The 20,196-nt window shown below is 36.1% G+C and overlaps 1 protein-coding gene across 2 annotated transcripts in view; it reads right to left on the bottom strand.

Annotated features, from left to right (window-relative positions):
• The window catches only part of Afg3l2 (AFG3 like matrix AAA peptidase subunit 2), a 641,759-nt gene that overhangs the window by 69,377 nt on the left and 552,186 nt on the right, over positions 1 to 20,196 (bottom strand). For both annotated transcript variants that reach the window (XM_090383564.1, XM_090383565.1), the window contains exon 14: positions 16,551 to 16,747. In XM_090383564.1, coding sequence (XP_090239690.1) covers positions 16,551 to 16,747 — 197 coding nt within the window. The remainder of the gene's footprint in view (positions 1 to 16,550; positions 16,748 to 20,196) is intronic.

Genomic DNA, 20,196 nt, shown 5'->3' with positions numbered 1-20,196 from the left:
TTAGAGTATTCGAGGGGGAGTGAGATACTATAACTATCCTTCTAACTTTTCCGTTCGCCTTTTGTTAGCACTGGCTGCTGCTCTATCTTTTTACTACACACTGATGCCTAAAAATATTTTATATGCTCTTTTTTGCTTATGTAAATTTAATTTTGGCTATCCGTCGGGCTAACAGTCATCGCACTAGCTTGCTACTAAATTTAGAAATTTAGTTATTTATCTGTTTTGGCCTAATTTACTTTTTGCTTTTTGGACTTTGCCTAGCTGGACGATGACTACAGAAACGGATAGCTCGTTAATTACGGTAGTTACATTGAAAGGGTTAGCCCTAGAAAAAGTCCTCTTCAATGTAACCTATTGCCATAATTAACTTTTTAATGTATCGATTTTTATATATTTTGTAATATATTGCTTAATGCATAGCATGTATTTTTTCCTGGTCACGTTAGGTACCTATCTTGGTTATTGGTTTAACTGACAAGCCAATATATTATTTATATTATATTATTATACTACCACCTAATTCATTTACCTATGTATACACATACATACATATATATATATATGTATACACATACATACATATATATATATATGTATACACATACATACATATATATATATATGTATACACATACATACATATATATATATATGTATACACATACATACATATATATATATATATGTATACACATACATACATATATATATATATATGTATACACATACATACATATATATATATATATGTATACACATACATACATATATATATATATATGTATACACATACATACATATATATATATATATGTATACACATACATACATATATATATATATATGTATACACATACATACATATATATATATGTATACACATACATACATATATATATATATATGTATACACATACATACATATATATATATATATGTATACACATACATACATATATATATATATATGTATACACATACATACATATATATATATATATATGTATACACATACATACATATATATATATATATGTATACACATACATACATATATATATATATATATGTATACACATACATACATATATATATATATATATGTATACACATACATACATATATATATATATATGTATACACATACATACATATATATATATATATGTATACACATACATACATATATATATATATATGTATACACATACATACATATATATATATATATGTATACACATACATACATATATATATATATATGTATACACATACATACATATATATATATATATGTATACACATACATACATATATATATATATATGTATACACATACATATATATATATATATGTATACACATACATACATATATATATATATGTATACACATACATACATATATATATATATGTATACACATACATACATATATATATATATGTATACACATACATACATATATATATATATGTATACACATACATACATATATATATGTATACACATACATACATATATATATATATATGTATACACATACATACATATGTATACTAGGGCTTGCATAAAACCGAGAAATTTCAAAACCGAGTTTAACCGAAGTTTACTCTTAAAACCGGTTTTAAAACCGATTTTCTCAGACTTAGGGAAAATAATTAAAGGCTTATAACACAGGTATTTATTTTATCTTGGGTAGATTGTACAAATCGTAATCAAATCTTTTAAACAAAATCTATCACCTCTTATAGTAAAAAAAATTAAAATGCTCCAAAAAAGTAACCAGCTTGAGATTATACAAAATTACAAATTGTATTCAAATCCTTTGAATAAAAACTATCTTCTCGTATAGTAAACAAAAAAAAAAATAATAAGCCCTATAATAATAATAAATAAATAAAAATAATGTGAAAAAAAACAGCTTGGGGAAATTACTTTACTATTTATTGCTCAGCTTTTTTCTGAAAATGATCCTTTAAAAAACAGAGTATATTAAGCATTTTTCCTGATAGACTTGACCTTATTTTTGTGTTAAAGAGACCAGTGATCGAAAACACTCTCAGATTGGACACTTTTGGTTTAATGGTCAGCAGTGCTCTATAAACTTTCTCCAGCTTTTCACTTCTACTGCTAGTTGCTTCCAAAATTTTAAATTCTTTGCTGATTTCCAATTTGCTCCGATATTTTGAAGGGTCTTCAGTTAATCTCTTTATTACACTAACATACTCTCGCATGAGTGTATCTTCAACATCGGAACTAGACGAGTCTTTGTTTTCTTCTAAAAGAACAGTTCGTTTATTTTCAGTTTCTTCATTCAACGCCAAGACTCTTTCGGAATGTTTTGCAAATAATCTCTGATAAATCTCTTCAGCATGCTTTTTCAAAACTTGCTTACTTGGAACATCAAAAGTTCTTGAACCTGAATCTTCTTTCCTAAACTTTTTGGGGTTGTGTAGATAGCTCAGCAAAGCCACAGTTGGGAAATTTCGTCTTGCATTGTAACACTGCAAAAGGCTTAGGTGAAACTTTAAAGCAAATGGGTGTTCTGCTGTATCAAGGTTAGCAAGCAGAAATTCTATTGAAGACTCTGCTTTAAGTAAGTCTATCTTCTGAGATTATAACCTTCAGAATCATTTCAACTGGTCGCAAAGTTTCACATAGCAATTCAATTGTTTTCCAGTCATCGTCAGACACAGCCTCAGTTGACAGTACTGTACATAGAGCATTTAGAATGCAATTTTTCAATTTCAAAAATCTCTCAATCATATAGAATGTGCTATCCCATCTAGTCTTGCAATCTAATATAAGTTTTTATATTCTTTCCCATTAAATTTTGCTTTAACAAAATTTTGTAAGATGTCATTTTTGGTAGGTGATTTTCGAAAAAGCTTGCAAATTTTTCTGACTTTGTTAATAGTTTGTGCAATATTGGACACTGGATTGAAGAAACAAATGAGCTCATCGGTAAAGTCGGTTTGATAAAGCATGCCTTGCTGTCTTTCTTCACTCAATCATCACTACTTTCTTCATTATTTTCATTTTATTCATTGTCTTTGGGAGACTCAGAGACTGTGGCACCATAATTGATTGCTTTTTCATAAAGTACATCTATAACTGACAGATGTATACAATGGACTATACATTGTTGATGATTAGGCGTAATTTTCTTACCAAACTTAATCATCATTGCTGCTCCATCGGTGGTGCAGGCAACAATATCCTCATCCAAGTTCAAACCAAATTCCTTCAAGTGTCCATTCACAATTTGCTCAGTTCTTCTGCTATCAAGTGAACCATTAATCTCAATAAGACCTAACGACCAATGATTGTCTTTTGAATGCACATTTATATTCATATACCTTTTATTTTGTACAGACGTATATTCATCTAGAGTCAATTAATACCGTGCACCCAAAACCAATGAATTTTTGAAATGCTGAATGAGTTCTTCTTTCTTAGTTTTATAATAATTCAGAACCATATTTTTAATTCCATTCACTGAGGTAATTTATCGTATTTATTTCTCTGAAGGTGAAGGCTTGATTGTATAAACTCACTCTTGGCAATTGAATTAAAAGAAATCCATCTAAAGCAGCTAATTTTGAAATCTCTTCTTTCATAGATTTTTTAACGTTCTTACCATTTTTACAGGCGGTTCACTGTTATCTTGTTTAATGTCAATCTGATGCATTTTCTTTAAATGCAACATCAAAGATGATGTAGATTCTCCAGACGACTTCATTATCTTCTGACATTTCGAACATTGTGCTTCATCTTTGCTTTTTCGAGCAAAATAATTCCATACATTTGATTTCATCTTAGACATATTAAGAGTAATAAATATTAATTAGTAGGAATTTATATCACCGACAATTTTAAATAAAAATTGTCGGTGATATAAATACTATAAGTCACTCCCGCAAGCATTGAATGAAGAGTCTAAACGAGGCAAGTTTCAAAATTTTCACGAAAGAAATTTTTTATTTATTTACTTGCAATTTTTTTCCCCCCAATTAAATCTTTTCTATTTTCAAAAATACATAAAATCTAAATTTGGTGAAGCTGCTTTTTGGAAAACATTTGATCGCAAATTTAATAGGAATAAAGAAGCAAAAAACTTTCTACGATTGTAATTCGATGCAATATTCAGGGAATCTGTTTCTAGTGGGTAACCATCAAGAAGGCGCGCTCCATAACTTGCCTGGCGAACAAGATAGATGGAACGGAGAAATTTTGAGCATTTTCTTTTACGCTATCGCTCCGACTCACTCAGTCGTAAATGAGTACACCTGCATCGTGCCATGATACAGGTGGGAAGATAAAAGTCACCCCTCCTAGATTTGGGCCACTTGCCCATGAGATTCGTACCTAAACATAAAATAAAATAAAAAAACATGTTTAAAACGTAAAGCAGTTGAACGATGCAGACAAACGAACAAACCAAAGAAAATGTGCCTAACAAAAAACTATATTCGAGGGCTAACTAAAAAAAACATTAGAATCCGGTTTTAGAAGCTCGGTTTCGGTTTTAACAACTCAATATGAAAACCGGATTTAACCGGTTTATAAAACCAGTTTGCAAGCCCTAATGTATACACATATATACACATGCATACATACACTTGCACATATATGTACATATATGCTATCATTGAATTATATTAAATATTAACATAAATTAAACTATAATAAAATAAATAAATAAATAATTAGGCGTTCATTAGAGGCAGCGACATGCAATTCCTCCATATGAAGCTGAAGTACATCCAATATTTTAAATTAAATAAAATAAAACATAAGCCAGTAGTATGGCAAAAACTGTAGAGCGAAAATTAACATAAAAATAACCCAAATAAACAAACAAACGAAAAAAAAGGATAGACATAATAGTAGCCCGATAACCCTTGTATAATTTCGAGTTTTAAATCCGATTAATAAAAACTATACAAATTTTAGGATAATGCCAATTATATAATAATTTAGCAGTACCCCCTCCCCCCCCGAGAGGTACCAGTTCCGAAAGACGTGAAATATCACCAAAAGAGGGTTAAAGGAACTACCAAACGATAACAAAATCAAAATAAATATAGACTGACCATTATGCCCCATATCGACAGAGGACCACGAGACCAATAATGGTCATGGAATCGCTATACAAATCGTCGCCATGGTGAAAAGATCGAAGTACCAGTTCACCCTCCCTCCTCCGATCGATCCACCAGTGCAGAGGATTTGCACGGCGGTGGTCCTTATGCAGCGAAAAATAAACTATAGAACAGACAGCACTCTAGAGGAGAGCCACACCACTGACATACTCTAAGCTGAATCAGCTTATATAGAAGAAAAAAGGAAAATAGATGGCGACAATTTAGCAATGCCTGTGTCGCCATCTATTTTCCTTTTTTCTTCTATATAAGCTGATTCAGCTTACAGTATGTCAGTGGTGTGGCTCTACTCTAGAGTGCTGTCTGTTCTATAGTTTATTTTTCGCTGCATAAGGACCACCGCCGTGCAAATCCTCTGCACTGGTGGATCGATCAGAGGAGGGAGGGTGAACTGGTACTTCGATCTTTTCACCATGGCGACGATTTGTATAGCGATTCCATGACCATTATTGGTCTCGTGGTCCTCTGTTGATATGGGGCATAATGGTCAGTCTATATTTATTTTGATTTTTTTTACCAAACAGACTGCACCGTTTGGTAGTTCCTTTAACTCTCTTTTGGTGATATTTCACGTCTTTCGGAACTGGTACCTCTCGTGGGGGGAGGGTACCGCTAAATTATTATATAATTGCCATTATCCTAAAATTTGTATAGTTTTTATTAATCGGATTTAAAACTCGAAATTATACAAGGGTTATCGGGCTACTATTATGTCTATCCTTTTTTTTCGTTTGTTTGTTTATTTGGGTTATTTTTATGTTAATTTTTGCTCTACAGTTTTTGCCATACTACTGGCTTATGTTTTATTTTATTTAATTTAAAATATTGGATATATGTACATATACATATATATATATACTACTTCACTTCCATTTTCGACAATCCCTTAAACTTCTCTTAGTTCAGGCACCTTGTGTACTTTTCATTTCCATTATCCCAGACTATCTATTTCATAAACCACTCATTAATTAATTATAATTATATATAAATATAAATATATTACTGACTATGATACAAAATACAGTTGCCAGATTATGTACAAAATCATACTGTGTTCCTTTTATATATAATAAACTTTTTTATTGTTATCTTTCTTAACCTGTCCAGAGCTATCTAAATTATCAAATATGCATTCTGAAATTATCAGGCATGTGTAATTCATTAAAGTTTCCGTTATCTGGGTGGATTAATTCAGGTTGTTCTATCCCTATCCTTGCCACTAAAAAAAAAAAAAAAAAATTCATTATTGATTAAATTTTTTTCTTTTTGTAAATAGGTGCAAAGGTTGGTACAGATGACTCGAGGTGTTCATTAAAGTCTAACCTGGTGAAAATTCTTCAATGTTTCAGTTAGGTTTCAGCCATTGGTCAAGTGCAATGAATTCAGCTGACCATGGGTTGAACCCATGCAAATGTTAAACAGTAAATGACTACATTCACTGTCACAATGATTAGTTATAAAATCCCCTGAGTGGTCAAGCCTAAATATAACTAGAAGTTTTTCTTTATCTTATTTTTATTCTGCCTAATAAGTTATTGCCTTTTACCTTTATTTGCTCTGCTGGTCCTTTTATTAGTTGACTTTCCCCAATTTAAATGATGATCCTGTAATTCACATATTCCCAAAGTTATAGGAACTTTGGAAATGCAGTAAGACTCCCGAATCTGCAGGGGGGGGGGTTACGTTCCTCCCCTGGATGGCTGAAACCGCAGATATAAGCGAACACCTGCTAACCCCACATATAAAGTGATTTTGTTGTAGACATACATACATACATATATTTGTAAAATAATAAGAGAAGTTTACCTCAATATAGTACGTAGAACACTTCTGTATGATACTCTCCAGAAATTAAACCAATAAAATCGAAAAACTTACATTAGAGTAACAAATAGTTTAAAAACATAATTAAAAATCAATTTAACACAATTAATTTAATTAATACTCAAATTTAAGAAAATTAATTTAAAAAAATTGCAAAACGATTTTCCTTCCTGAAGCTGACAACACTTTTCAACTGTATGTCGTGATCACAGGAATGTAAATTACCGAATAGGGGTGAGCACGAAACTTAAACAGGGATTATTTGTCTTCGTGCATGCACGTAAAAGCTCACGAATCGGAGATGAGATGTGGCCGACGTCGGCCTTATCTCATCTCTGATATTGAGCATGCTCAAACCATTCGAAGCTTTATATACCTCAATAAGATCATCTAGTCTGCAGACACTGTAATTTGCAAAACTTAAGTCTTTGTAAGAGCAACATTTTGTTCCATTCACAAATCTTGTTGCCCTTCTCTGTACTCTTTCCAACAGCTCTACATCCTTCTTAAAATGAGACCTCCAGACTTGTATACAATACTCAAGGTGTGGCTTGACCACTGCCTTATACATGGGGATAATCACCTCCTTATCCCTGCTAGAAAAATTCCTATATATCAAACTTGAACATTGACAAGACACTATGAGCCACTCTTGCAGAATGTCTGCACTGCTCAGAAAACTTCATATCTGCCTGCACTATTATCTCCATGTCCTTTTCATTCTCTACCTCTGTCAGTGTAGTAGCACACAGTGATATGTTACTTTGGGATTACTGCTTCCCATATGCAGTCCTTTACATTTGTCAAAGTTAAACTTCAGTTGCCACCTCTCAGCCCATCTGCTCAACTTTTCTAGATCCTGTTGCAGCAGCGTACTCTCACTAGTGTCATTAACAACCCTGCCAACTTTCGTATTGTCTGCAAACTTGGACATTAAGCCTGATATACCATCATCAATATCATTAATAAATACAGAAAACAACAATGGACCCAACACTCAACCCTGAGGGACTCCACTAATAACATTAGCCCAAGATGAGCAGTGTCCATTGATTACCACTCTGTCTTCTCCCACTCAACCCTTTATCCATAGCAGCAATTTGCCTCCAATGCCACACTGCTCCAATTTTTGCAGCTGCCTTCCATGTGCAACAGTATCCAAACCCTTTCTAAGATCCAAATAATATGATATCGAAATTATTCTTTGCATCCAGTTCCTTTGTGACCACATCATAGTATCCAATCAAATTGGTCAGACAAACCCATGCTGTGTCTGAGCTATAACTGAAGTCTTGTCTACATGATCCTACAATGCTTCTTTAACCAGTCGTAATGTGAACCCAATAACACATTGTTTTTTGGTAATTCATTCCACGACCATAGAAGTTCAAATTTTCACTATATAACTCCCTAAAAGGTCGTTTTTATAGTGTAAATTGTAGTAGTTACCAATTCAAATCATTAAACGCACTACATTTTTATTGTTATCATATGTTATAAGAACAAATTTTGAATGGCTTTGTGCTATTCTTCTAAAGCACATTTCTGGAAATCACAGCCATAAAACAATAAAAACAATTTGCATTTTTCAGTTTATTGGGCTTTTCTGTTACTGCAAGAAATTATAAATGGGTAGTAAACTCAATGTTATTACATTTGTGAAAATACCGATAGCTGGAATTGTGTGGAATTTTACGTTATTATGGTAAAACGTGTTTCCCCTTTACTAAAATCTTTAATCTTATAGAAAACTATTTTCAGAATCTTCATTCTTTTTTTTTTAAGCTTCATAAACTTGTTACTCCATGCAAATCATGTTAGTTGCAATTTATAAAGAAAAGAGAAGATTATCTTATTAACATTGAATTACTGTGGCACAGAGCAAAACGGAGACAGAACAAGTTATGATAAGTTTAATAAAGGAAATATATTTCCTTTATTAAACTTATCATAACTTGTTCTGTCTCTGTTTCGCTCTGTGCCACAGTAATTCAATATTAATAATGAATCCAGAGTGCACAGGCCTCTTTAATCATAGAAGATTATCTTGGCAATAGATGCCTCTTGAAGACGACGACTCTTTGTGCAACAAACCAACGAGTGCCGAGCCAATAGTGAGTGATCAACAAGTGTGCATTTAGTCGATGATGATGATGATGAAGAATAAACATTCTTTAACATTTATAAGTCATAAACAATTTCTCTAATATTATAATTTGCTTGATTTTACAGGCTAGGTTTTCATTTCTTTGGATAAATCAATCATTTTTTAAACAAACTAATTAGCTAACTAATCTCATTGTTGATAACATAACCCCTATTTTTAACATTATGGCTATGGGAAATAAATTCCCACTTTACGAGCGCGCACTGGGAATGAACTAACTCATAAAGTACAGAACTACCTGTATCAATAAAATTTAATAAAAAATGTAAAAGAAGAAACAGACAAATCTATGGCATACAAAAAAAAAAGAGTTGCACAATGGACAACCTCAGTATCATTATCAAGGTCCAACCATCAAAATTTCAAGAAAAGATGGCAATATGTAGGCCACTTTTTTTCTGATGCAAGTAAGTTATGCAAGTAAACAGTAATAAGAATTTCGATTTAGAATTTAACAAATAAACACTTACAAAAGAGAGAGAGAGAGAGAGAGAAAAAAAAAAAAAACATCATGGAAACAAGAATGCAGTTTAGGGTTAACACAACAGAGGATAAAATAAGTAAAAATGAAAGAAATTAATAAAAATAACTGTTTCAAAGGTCAAACACACATCTAAAAATGTAGGAAATTATTGGCGCCTAAACTAAGACTATAATAATAATCTTAGGCCAAGAAAATATTAGAAAGGGATCAAGTATACAATAAAAAAAAAAAATAAATAAATATATATATATATATTTTTTTATATTCATCTTTTTAATATTCATACCAATATTATATTATAAATAATATTGGTGTGAATACACCATAGATCATTCTTAAACACAAAAAACTACGTTTGTAGTGTAAAAGGGCATCATTTTATCTGTATCTCATATTGTGCTCCTCCTTCACAACGATTTGCACAACCTCGAATAAGTAATGCTTCACTAAAAGAGACTATCGTTACTTATTCTCAGTGGGCATCACCACCCAGACTGCACCGTTTCAAGGCTTGTTTGGCCTTTCATCGGTGGGCAGGCTGGTACTCTGGTATTGCAGACATATCAATTCAGTTGTGAAGAAGATAATCACACAATATGAGGGATGCTGAAAGGTGTACATGATAATGTATAATGAACATAACGCGCGCGCACGCACGCTAAATTCCAGAATAAAACAGAAATAAATGTGTACTGTTAATGTTTAAATTCATAAATTTCAAAAGCAAATAAAATAAATGCATTATGTTAGACCTTGGAAACAGTAAGTTTTTTTTTTTTATAATTTTTGTTCATTTTCATTCATCATACTTGATCCTCTGTTGAGTCAACTGTAAACAGGATGTTTATTATCAATAGTACTTTCTTTTGTTAAATGTTTATTTGTTAAATTCTAAATTCAAATTTTTATTACTATTTACCTGCATAATATTTAAGTCAGAAACAGAAGCTTAGATGCCATCTTTTCTTGTAATTTCAGTGGTTGCCATTTAGTAATAACACCAAGGCTGTGCATTATACAACTATGGTTATTTATTTATTATTATTTCTTTTTACCATAGATTTGCTTGTTCCTTCTTTTACACTTTTTATCATATATTCCATTTTATATATACTGCTTCTGTAAAATTTGCAAAAATAAATAAAAATTAAATTTGTATAAATAGTTTAAAAAATTTACAAATTTTTTAAAACTATTTGCATATATAAAATGCAGAAAAATATGTTTTTTTTTTTTTTTTTTTTTTATGAGGACCCCAAACACGAGAGGTATTATAACCTATAGTACTTAGTACCATGCATAGGAGCAGAAGAATTGGAGGTTGAGAAGACGAAAGAAGATATTTGTTGATATTGGACTTGAACTTCTGTAGATTGTAATTTTCAGGAAATACGTATGAAGGAAGGTTGTTCCAGAAAACGGCAGTTGAATGAATAAATGAGGATGATGAAAAGTTGGTTCTGTGGGTTTGAAGTTGGACAGTAAATGGATGTTGGCGGCATGTGTTCGGACTGTTTTGAAAGAGAGAGCGGGAATTATAGAAGCCAATTCAGAAGAACAGTGCCCATGGAAGTATCTATAGAAGAGGCATGCAGCAGACACAGTGCGTCTATGAGAAAGCGAGTGGAGAGACTCTGTTAGAGATGAATCATTAATTAACCTAACTGCCCTCTTCTGAATGGAATCAAGAAGCCTGAGAGAGGTTTTGGGGGCACCACCCCAGATGCGGGAACAATATTCCATGGCAGGGCGGATTTGCGATTTATACAGAGTGAGCAGCTGTTTGGGAGAAAAGTAACGCCGAGAGCGAAAGAGAAAACCAAGTTTTTTAGATGCAGAGGAAGCAATATTTGTAATGTGCTTGTGCCAAGAGAGATTAGAAGTCAGGGTAATCCCCAAAGAGATATATCATTTTGCCTAGAAATCGGAGTGTCACTAAAGATAAGCATAGGAGCAGAAGAATCCTTTTTGCGAGATATGAGACAAGATTGAGTTTTAGAAGGGTTGAAATCAATTAAGTTGTCTTTGCCCCACTGGAGAATTACCTGAAGATCGGCATTTAAGGAATTGGCAGCAGATTTTCGAGAACTTGAAGCTGATTGAGCTGGACAAGGTTTCTCAAAATGGAAAGTTGAATGCAATGTGCTATCATCGGCAAAACTATGGATAGGATTTCCAGTCAATGGAAGAAGGTCATTGATATACAAGAGGAAAAGAGTGGGGGAAAGAACTGAACCTTGGGGGACACCGGCATTAGTGGAGAAGTTAGAAGACAGAGAGCCATCTACCATCACCCTCAGTGAGCGATCAGAGAGAAAACTGGATAACAAATTACTAAAAACAGTTGGCAAACCATAAGATGGAAGCTTGTTTAGAAGACCTTTATGCCAAACACGATCAAAAGCCTTTGAGATGTCAAGAGCAACTACTTGTGTTTCACCGAACCTTTCCATTGAATTAGTCCATAAATGGGTAACATAAGCCAGAATATCACCAGTGGATCGACACTGACGGAATCCATACTGGCGATCGTTGATCAGACGGAAGGTTTCTAGGTAGTTTAGTTTAAGAGTTGGCGGTTAATTGATTTCTCCATTACTTCAGAAAGAGTAGAAGTAATTGCAATGGGACGATAATTGGATGGGAGGGATTTGTCACCCTTTTTAGGAACTGGCTGGATATGAGCAAATTTCCAAGCAGAAGGAAAAACACCTTTGGAATAAGAGAGTGAAAAAAGGTGGCAAAGAATAGGAGTAAGTTCAGGAGCACAGGTTTTGAGAACAAGTGGAGAAATACCATCAGGACCTGGAGCTTTCTTAGCATCAGGATTCATCAAAATCCTTCTGATATCCTTTTGACGGAAGACCACAGGAGGCATTGAATGGAGTGGGTTAGGAATGGTGGGAGGTGTTTTACCAAGATCAATAATACATGAGCTCGAAGAAAAATGGGATGCTAGCAGGTCAGCTTTATCCTTGGCTGAAGTGACAGAACCATCTGGTTTGGACACAGGTGGGAGCAGAGATGGGCCAATAGCTTTGGCAAGAGACCAGAATGCTCGGCTACCATTAGGGGAAGAAGCAAGTTTTTTACTCTTAGCCTGTTCAAACTCTAGTTTGGACTGATTAATAACTGCTTTACAATTGTTGCGAGCTTTGGTGTAGGCAGAAAACGAAACTGAAGAATTAGAAACAAGCCAATTACGATATGCAACGTTCTTCTCTTGGACAGCCTTAGCACATTTATTGGAAAACCAAGGTTTAGATAAAGGACGAGATTTTAAAGTGGAGCGTGGGATAAAGGATTCCATTCCTGCAAGAATAATTTCACTGACACGATCTGAGCAAACGTTGACATCAGAAGTTTTGAAACAGTAATCAGACCAAGGAAAAGAAGAAAAGAAGTCTCGCAGGTCATCCCATTTTGCATTCTTGTAATGCCAAACAATACAAGGTTGGGAATAGCCATGAGATAAAAGTTCCACTGGAGAAGAGACAATCAAGTTGTGATCTGAAGTGCCTAAAGGACCTCTCACTTCAACCTTGTACTTAGAAGGGTTGTTTGTGAGAAAAAGATCAAGCGTATTGGCTGTATGATTAGGATTATCCGGTATTCTTGTAGGTAAATGAACAATCTGTGCTAGGTCATTATTAATTGCAAAAGCCTCAGCATCTCGACCTGCTGGGTCGGTGTGACTAGAAAACGGAAGCCAGCTGGAGTTGTGAACGTTAAAATCACCAAGGAAAATTACCTCATTGTTAGGAAAGTTGGACTGGAGAAAGTCAAGTTGCAAAGAGAGGAAGTCAAAGAGCTCCAAGTGATTAGTGGAGTTGGGAGAACGGTAGAGACAACAGATGAATTTTACACAATAAGGTAGAGAGATTTTAAGCCAGAGAAGATCAAAGAGAGGAGATTCCAAATTGCCAAGTCTCTGACAGGCAATATCAGAACGGACATATGCACAAGTACCACCTTTGAGGCGAAAGGAATCATACAGCAAATAATTTGGACATCTGAGATGAGCAGTAGTTGAATCAACTGATAACTGAGATTCAGTCAGAAAAAGTACATGGGGTTTGGAAGACTGCAAGTGGAAATGGACATCGTTGAGATTAGAATTGAGACCACGTATATTTGTGAAATGAATTAGGAAGTCCTTGGGAGGTTTAGATCTTTTCGCAGATAAGCTTGCTCTATTATTTTGACAATTCATGGTGTATTCAATAGTAAGAAAAAGTGGGTGGGACATGCTGTATGAAGTAATGAAATTTTTGGGTATGGCATACATGTGGTAAGAATATACCCAGATCTTTGACATAACGTGGCCTCGACAATGCTCCCTGCATACACACTACTCGGACTCCCTCCAGTCACTATCTGGCAGAGTAGAGGTAGCAAGATTATACACTAGCTGATCTGGAAGCTTCCTAGAGAGTTACCAATAGGTTCAGTCCGGTGTACTAACTAGCGGCCGGCCTGCGAACACCGTTTTAGAGCTGTACCCTCGAAATGTAAGGAATATTGGATCTCGCCACGACATTCATCATAACCTCAAAAATCATCAATCATACTGCATGATGGAAGAGATAGGGAAGGGTTGGCCAGAACTTAGCTCTAGAGACTAAACATGGGTTCCACCACTTCAAGCCTCCAATAAGCAAAGTGGTGGTATTTCACCGGTTGATGAGAGTCATCTACCACCTAGTACTGCCTGGTAACATAGAGGGGCGGCGTTCCTCCATGTGGTGTGGGCGCCACACCTCGACCCCTGCTTACGTTGGTTCACACCTGGGTGGTCACCCACTATGTACTTGTGCATGAAGGTTATACCCAGGATTACTAACAGTCCCACCATCGTGAAGGTGCAAGCAGAGGATTTGGCTGTCATAGACCGTCCGGACTTCGTGGAAATTGGGTCCACTTTGACTTGAGTGTCACCCGAATATCAGTTCCATCAGCGTTTTAGACTCCCAGGTAGCAAGAACAGCTTGTCTGGCATATCTTAGAGAATGTCTGTGATGTGCATGAGCAATTTAAAATTTTCCATTTTTAACTGTTTTTTAAACCAGAAAAATGGAAACAGTTAATAGCCTTCAAATTCATATTTTATGCCATTTTTGTTTTAATTTTCAGCAGATTAATTAGTAATATTTTAGTTTTTAATCAACTAAAAAAGACGTTTTTAGTTATTTATAATGAGTATTACAATCTATTAAGAAAAAAAATATATATACAGGGTGTCTCAAAAATATTGGTACAAACGTTTATGGGAGGTAGGTAACATCTAAAGGAATGTGAATGGCATAGGAACCCATAACTGGAAACGTCATCGTAACATGGCGCTGTTCATCAATTTGTGAGAGGGAAAATTTCTGGTTTACTCATTCAAGCAGTAGTCGCTGCACGAAGAGCATACATTGATATACGAACTGTGAGCTGGCAGACATGCACCTAGTGTATGGATTAGCAGAGGGCAATGGACGAGCCGCTCAACGAATTTAATTTATGGAGAACACTTCCCAGACAGAGATGTACCGGAACACCGCTTGTTTGCGCATGTGCATCAAAATTTGTGCGATTATGGGTCATTTAGAGGTAACAGGAGAGGTGCGGGCACACCACGTTCGACGCGAACTCCTGCCATGGAAGAAAGTATGTTGGCCGTCCAGAATAATCCTACTACCAGCACACGTGCCATTGCCTCTGCCTTAGGAGTGTCTTGTTGCAGTGTACAGCATGTCTGGCACGACGATTCCTTACAACCCTTTCATCTCCAAAGGGTTCAGTTACTGCTCCCCCGATATCATCCTGCAGGTGTGGCATTTGCGCAGTGGTTTCTCCAAGAGAGTGTTCAAGACTTGAATTTTCCAGCCTATGTTTTGTTCACGGATGAGGCTTATTTCACTAGGGAAGGCTTATTCAATCAGCACAATGCTCATGTGTGGCCTCACAACAACCCACACGGTGTGCGCCCCCACACTACACAACAACGCTTTGCAATAAATGTGTGGGCAGGTATGGTCGGTCACTGCTTAGTCAGCCCATACCTATTACCATCCCGCACGAACTCAGCTAAATAATGGATCTTTCCTGAACAAGTTCTACCAGGGTTACTTGACAATGCAAATGTGAGACGCCGCATTTGGTTTCAACATGACGGGGTGCCTGCCCATTATGGAAGGTGTGTTCGTGACCATTTGAACAGGCATTTTGGTCGTCAATGGATTGGCCACGGTGGACCCATTGCCTGGCCTCCACGCTCACCTGATTTATCGAGCCTTGATTTCTTTCTGTGGGGGGGGCCCTCAAATCTATCGTGAATGAATCGTCTGTGGAGACGGAAATGGATCTCATGGCGAGATTCGTCTGCGCTGCCGCCATTGTCAAAGAAACTCCAGGTGTGTTCGACCGTGTCCACCAATCCATGCTGCGTCGGTGTCACGCATGCATTGCGTCTCTTGGTGGAACCTTCGAGCATCTGTTGTAACATCATGAAATGCACCCATCTTGTACTCCACTGTTAATATTATGTCAAACAAATGTTTGCCACTAATTACTCTCTTGTGTCATTTCTGCTTCTTGTGCCTCTGCTACTACTTTCCCGTGACGTTTCCGGTTATGGGTTCCTATGCGATTCACATTCCTTTAGATGTTACCTACCTCCCCTAAACATTTGTACCAATATTTTAGAGACACCCTGTATATACCTTAAGCAGAACACACAAAAAAAAAGTTTTGCACATATTAAAAGGAAAGTTATAACAAGTCATGTAGACTTACATGAATCCTTTTGTGCATGCTTGAGACTTGTTCTGCTCATTTTTGTAAAAAAATTGCAAAATTAAAATTTGTAGTGAAATATTTTATATTTTAAGATTCAATAAGATAACTGCAACAAGAATTACCTGTTCTGAAGTATACAGATACTGTTCTTTTGGAAGATACTGTGCGTATCCTAATCCTTTACCTCTGGGTATAATAGAAACTTTCAACAGAGGATCGGCATGCTCCAGAAACCAACCAGCAACAGCATGACCTGCTTCATGGTATGCAACTGTCTTCTTTTCTTCTGGTTGGAGAACATTAGTTTTTTTTTCCATTCCTGTATTTAGAATTATATGTTTAAAATAACTAAATGCACAATTCATAATACATTAAGAGTTTAATATCTATATAATATCGGTGTGTAGATACACAATAGACAACTCTTAAGAAACTACAAAGTAGTTGTTGTAGGCATCATTTGCTCTTTCTCATATAGTGCTCTGCCTTCACGACGAGTTGCCATGATATTGCACTACCCTGAATAAGTAACGCTTCACTAATAGAGAAGACTATTGTTACTTATTCTCAGTGAGTACCACCACCCAGACATGTTTCAAGGCTATTGTCCTATCATCAGTGGGTGGGCTTAATCTTAATGTATTATGCCTTGTGCATTTAGTTATTTTAAATTTTGTCACTTACACCTTTTGGCATCTCTCATATTGTGTGATTATCTTCACAACTGGGTCGTCATGTCTGCAATACCAGGGTACCTGCCCACCCACTGATGATAGGCCAATAGCCTTGAAAATAAATATGGGAGTAATTGTGCAGGCAGATATGAAGTTTTCTGAGCAATGCGAAAAGGCTGCCAGGGCAGGTCATGGGGTTTTGTCAATGATATATAAGAATTTTGTTAGCAAGGAAAAGGAGGTGATTATCCCTCTGTATAAGGCAATGGTCAGGCTACGCCTTGAGTACTGCGTACAGGTCTGGAGGCCTCATTTTAGGAAGGATGTAGATTTACTTGAGCATGTACAGAGAAGGGCAACAAGATTGGTGAGGGGAATGAAGGGATCCTCTTACCGAGAGAGGCTTAAGTTCTGCAAATTGCAGTGGCTGGAGATTAGGCACCTGCGCGGTGATCTGATTGAGGTATATAAGGCCTTGAATAGGTTGAGCACGCTGAATTCTGATGGGATCCTTCCACTTGTTCAGATTACGAACCTAAGGGGGCATACATTCAAATAAAGAAAAGACAGTTGTAGAATAGATGTGCGGAAATTTGCCTTTTGCCAGCGGGTGGTTAATTGCTGGAACAAACTTCCATCTGTCGTTGTGGAAGTTGATAGGTTGAATAAATTTAAGGAGGAACTGGACAGGCATTTGGAGGGAATGGTGTGATTTTTTTTTTTTTTTTTTTTGGCTGATGCTGCATAAGCTCATACATTTGCTTTCTTGCATCACATGCCACTACTACTACATGTCTGGGTGGTGGTACTCACTGAGAATAAGTAACAATAGTCTTCTCTATTAGTGAAGTGTTACTTATTCGAGGTAGTGCAATATCATGGTAACTCGTCGTGAAGGCAGAGCACAATATGAGAAAGAGCAAATGATGCCTACAATAACTACTTTGTAGTTTCTTAAGAGTTGTCTATGGTGTATCTACACACCGATATTATATTAGAATTATATGATATAGCTAACCGCTAAATGGAAAATCTTAAAACTAGCGTAAAAGATTTATGCTGTTTCGTTTTGTAGGAAACATACTACATAAATTATTCATAAATTCAGACACTTGCAATTTAAGAGTAATGCCATTCACAGAGCTTTAACTTAATTCATTGTTTATTAATATTAAACATGAATTAGGAATAAAAAGAGGCATGGAGTTTTTTATTATTACATATCCTTCTTGCTCTTATGATTCAGACCACAGCAGCAAAGCAAAAGGCTCAAGCTAATGGGAGTGCTATGGCTCAGAGAAGAACTGAGGGGGGCAGCTGCCCTCTGAATCACAGCCTTTTAAGATGCACTATTTGCTTGATGTTTGCGGAGCAATCGGGTACGGGACAGGACATGATACTGCCATGGGGGGATGTCTTTGTGTGTGCACGATGCAAGGAGTGCAAGGAATTTAGGCGACAACTCAGCGTTGTTATGGGCCTATATGAGACCTTGAAGAACAGGGTGGATGCCCTCGAAGGAAATAAATTGAGGGGCCCATCAAGCTCTCAGCTGCCCACATCAACGCCAGAGCTTGCACTTGGTCATCTTGCAACACAGAGGCAGCCCCCAAGGCAGAATGCGCTGGTCCCACACGAACTGGTAGTTGTTGGTGACTCTACTGTCAGGGAAACGGGGCACATGTTTTGTAAAAAGGATAGTTGGAACAGGACCAGGGTATGTCTGCCAGGGGCAAAGGTTGATGATGTTGTAGAGTGGATATCATCTTTTAAGGGCACAAAAGGTGATATAGTTGTACACGTTGACACTAATGATATTAAGAGAAGGAGACCAGCGGAATTACTTAACAAGTACAGGTCACTGTTGAAAAAAAGCCGTGAAGTAGGGTTGAATTTGACAGTGTCTGCAATTCTGCCCAGACACGATAGGAGAGAGCATATGATGAGAGCCTTGTCGATCAATTCGGCCCTGGAAAGATTGTGCAAGGCTCAAGGGGTAGAATTTTTTTCAGCCTGGACTGTACTTGTTAACAGGAGAGATTGCTTCTACAGGTATGGGATACACTTAAATAGAAAGGGTGCAAGTATATTTGCTGATGCTATCGAGGCAAGGCAGTGTTAGGTGGGTCGGAAAACTGCTAGTTTGGGGGGGAGACAAAGACTAATAGATTAACAGTAGCCACTGGCAGAGGTGAAAGAGATTCTTGCACTGCTTCTATTGGAATGAGCAGAAGCCTGAAAAACAAGATGCAGGATATTTCAGACTGCTGGAAGTCATTGCGGTACAAGCAAACACATGGGTTGTGTTAGGGTAGCTAAGAATAGAAACAGGTGCATGTATACTTGTGTATACACCAATGCTAGGAGTTTAGTAATTAAATTTGATGAATTTGAGGTATTGCTCAAAACATCAAAGGCAGATATTGTTGGGATATCAGAGATGTGGTGTCACACAGATATAAGGAATGCAGAACTGGAATTTGGGGAGTACAACGTCTACAGAAAGGATAGACAGGATAGGAAGGGAGGAGGGGTTATGCTATTAGTTAAAAATCACATAAAATCCAAGGAAGTGAAACCAGTCGACATCGATGGACAGGGCAGTGTCGAGTCAGTTTGGTGTGACATAAGCATAGGTAAATCAAAATTGAGAGTAGGAGTGTGCTATAGGCCTAATGACTCTGATGAGTATAATAAGATACTGTACAGGGAAATAGAATGGGACGTAAATTAGAGAGTCTTATAATGGGTGATTTCAATTTCCCAGTTTGTCTGAAACGTAAAATAATGAACCAATGTATACTCCCCACCATGATTTATGGAAGTGAAACTTGGGCACTTACCAAAAGAATGGAAGAGAAGCTGAGAACTACACAGCGAAGAATGTAACGAATTATATTGGGAATCAGACTGTTAGATAAGAAGAGAAACACATGGATTAGGCAGCAAACTCAAGTAAAGGACATTCTTATCAAAACTAAAGAACTAAAATGGTCTTGGGCAGGACACATAGTTCGGAGACATGATGACAGATGGACTAAGAAAATAACAGAATGGTAGCCAACAGGAGCTAGAAAAAAACCTGGAAGACAAA

Source organism: Mastigoproctus giganteus, chromosome 10, assembly GCF_048544385.1.
Source record: "Mastigoproctus giganteus isolate SK-2022 chromosome 10, ASM4854438v1, whole genome shotgun sequence".
Lineage (NCBI taxonomy): Eukaryota > Metazoa > Arthropoda > Arachnida > Uropygi > Thelyphonidae > Mastigoproctus > Mastigoproctus giganteus.
Note: the sequence above shows the minus strand (reverse complement) of the source record. Positions and strands in the feature narration are given on the sequence as shown.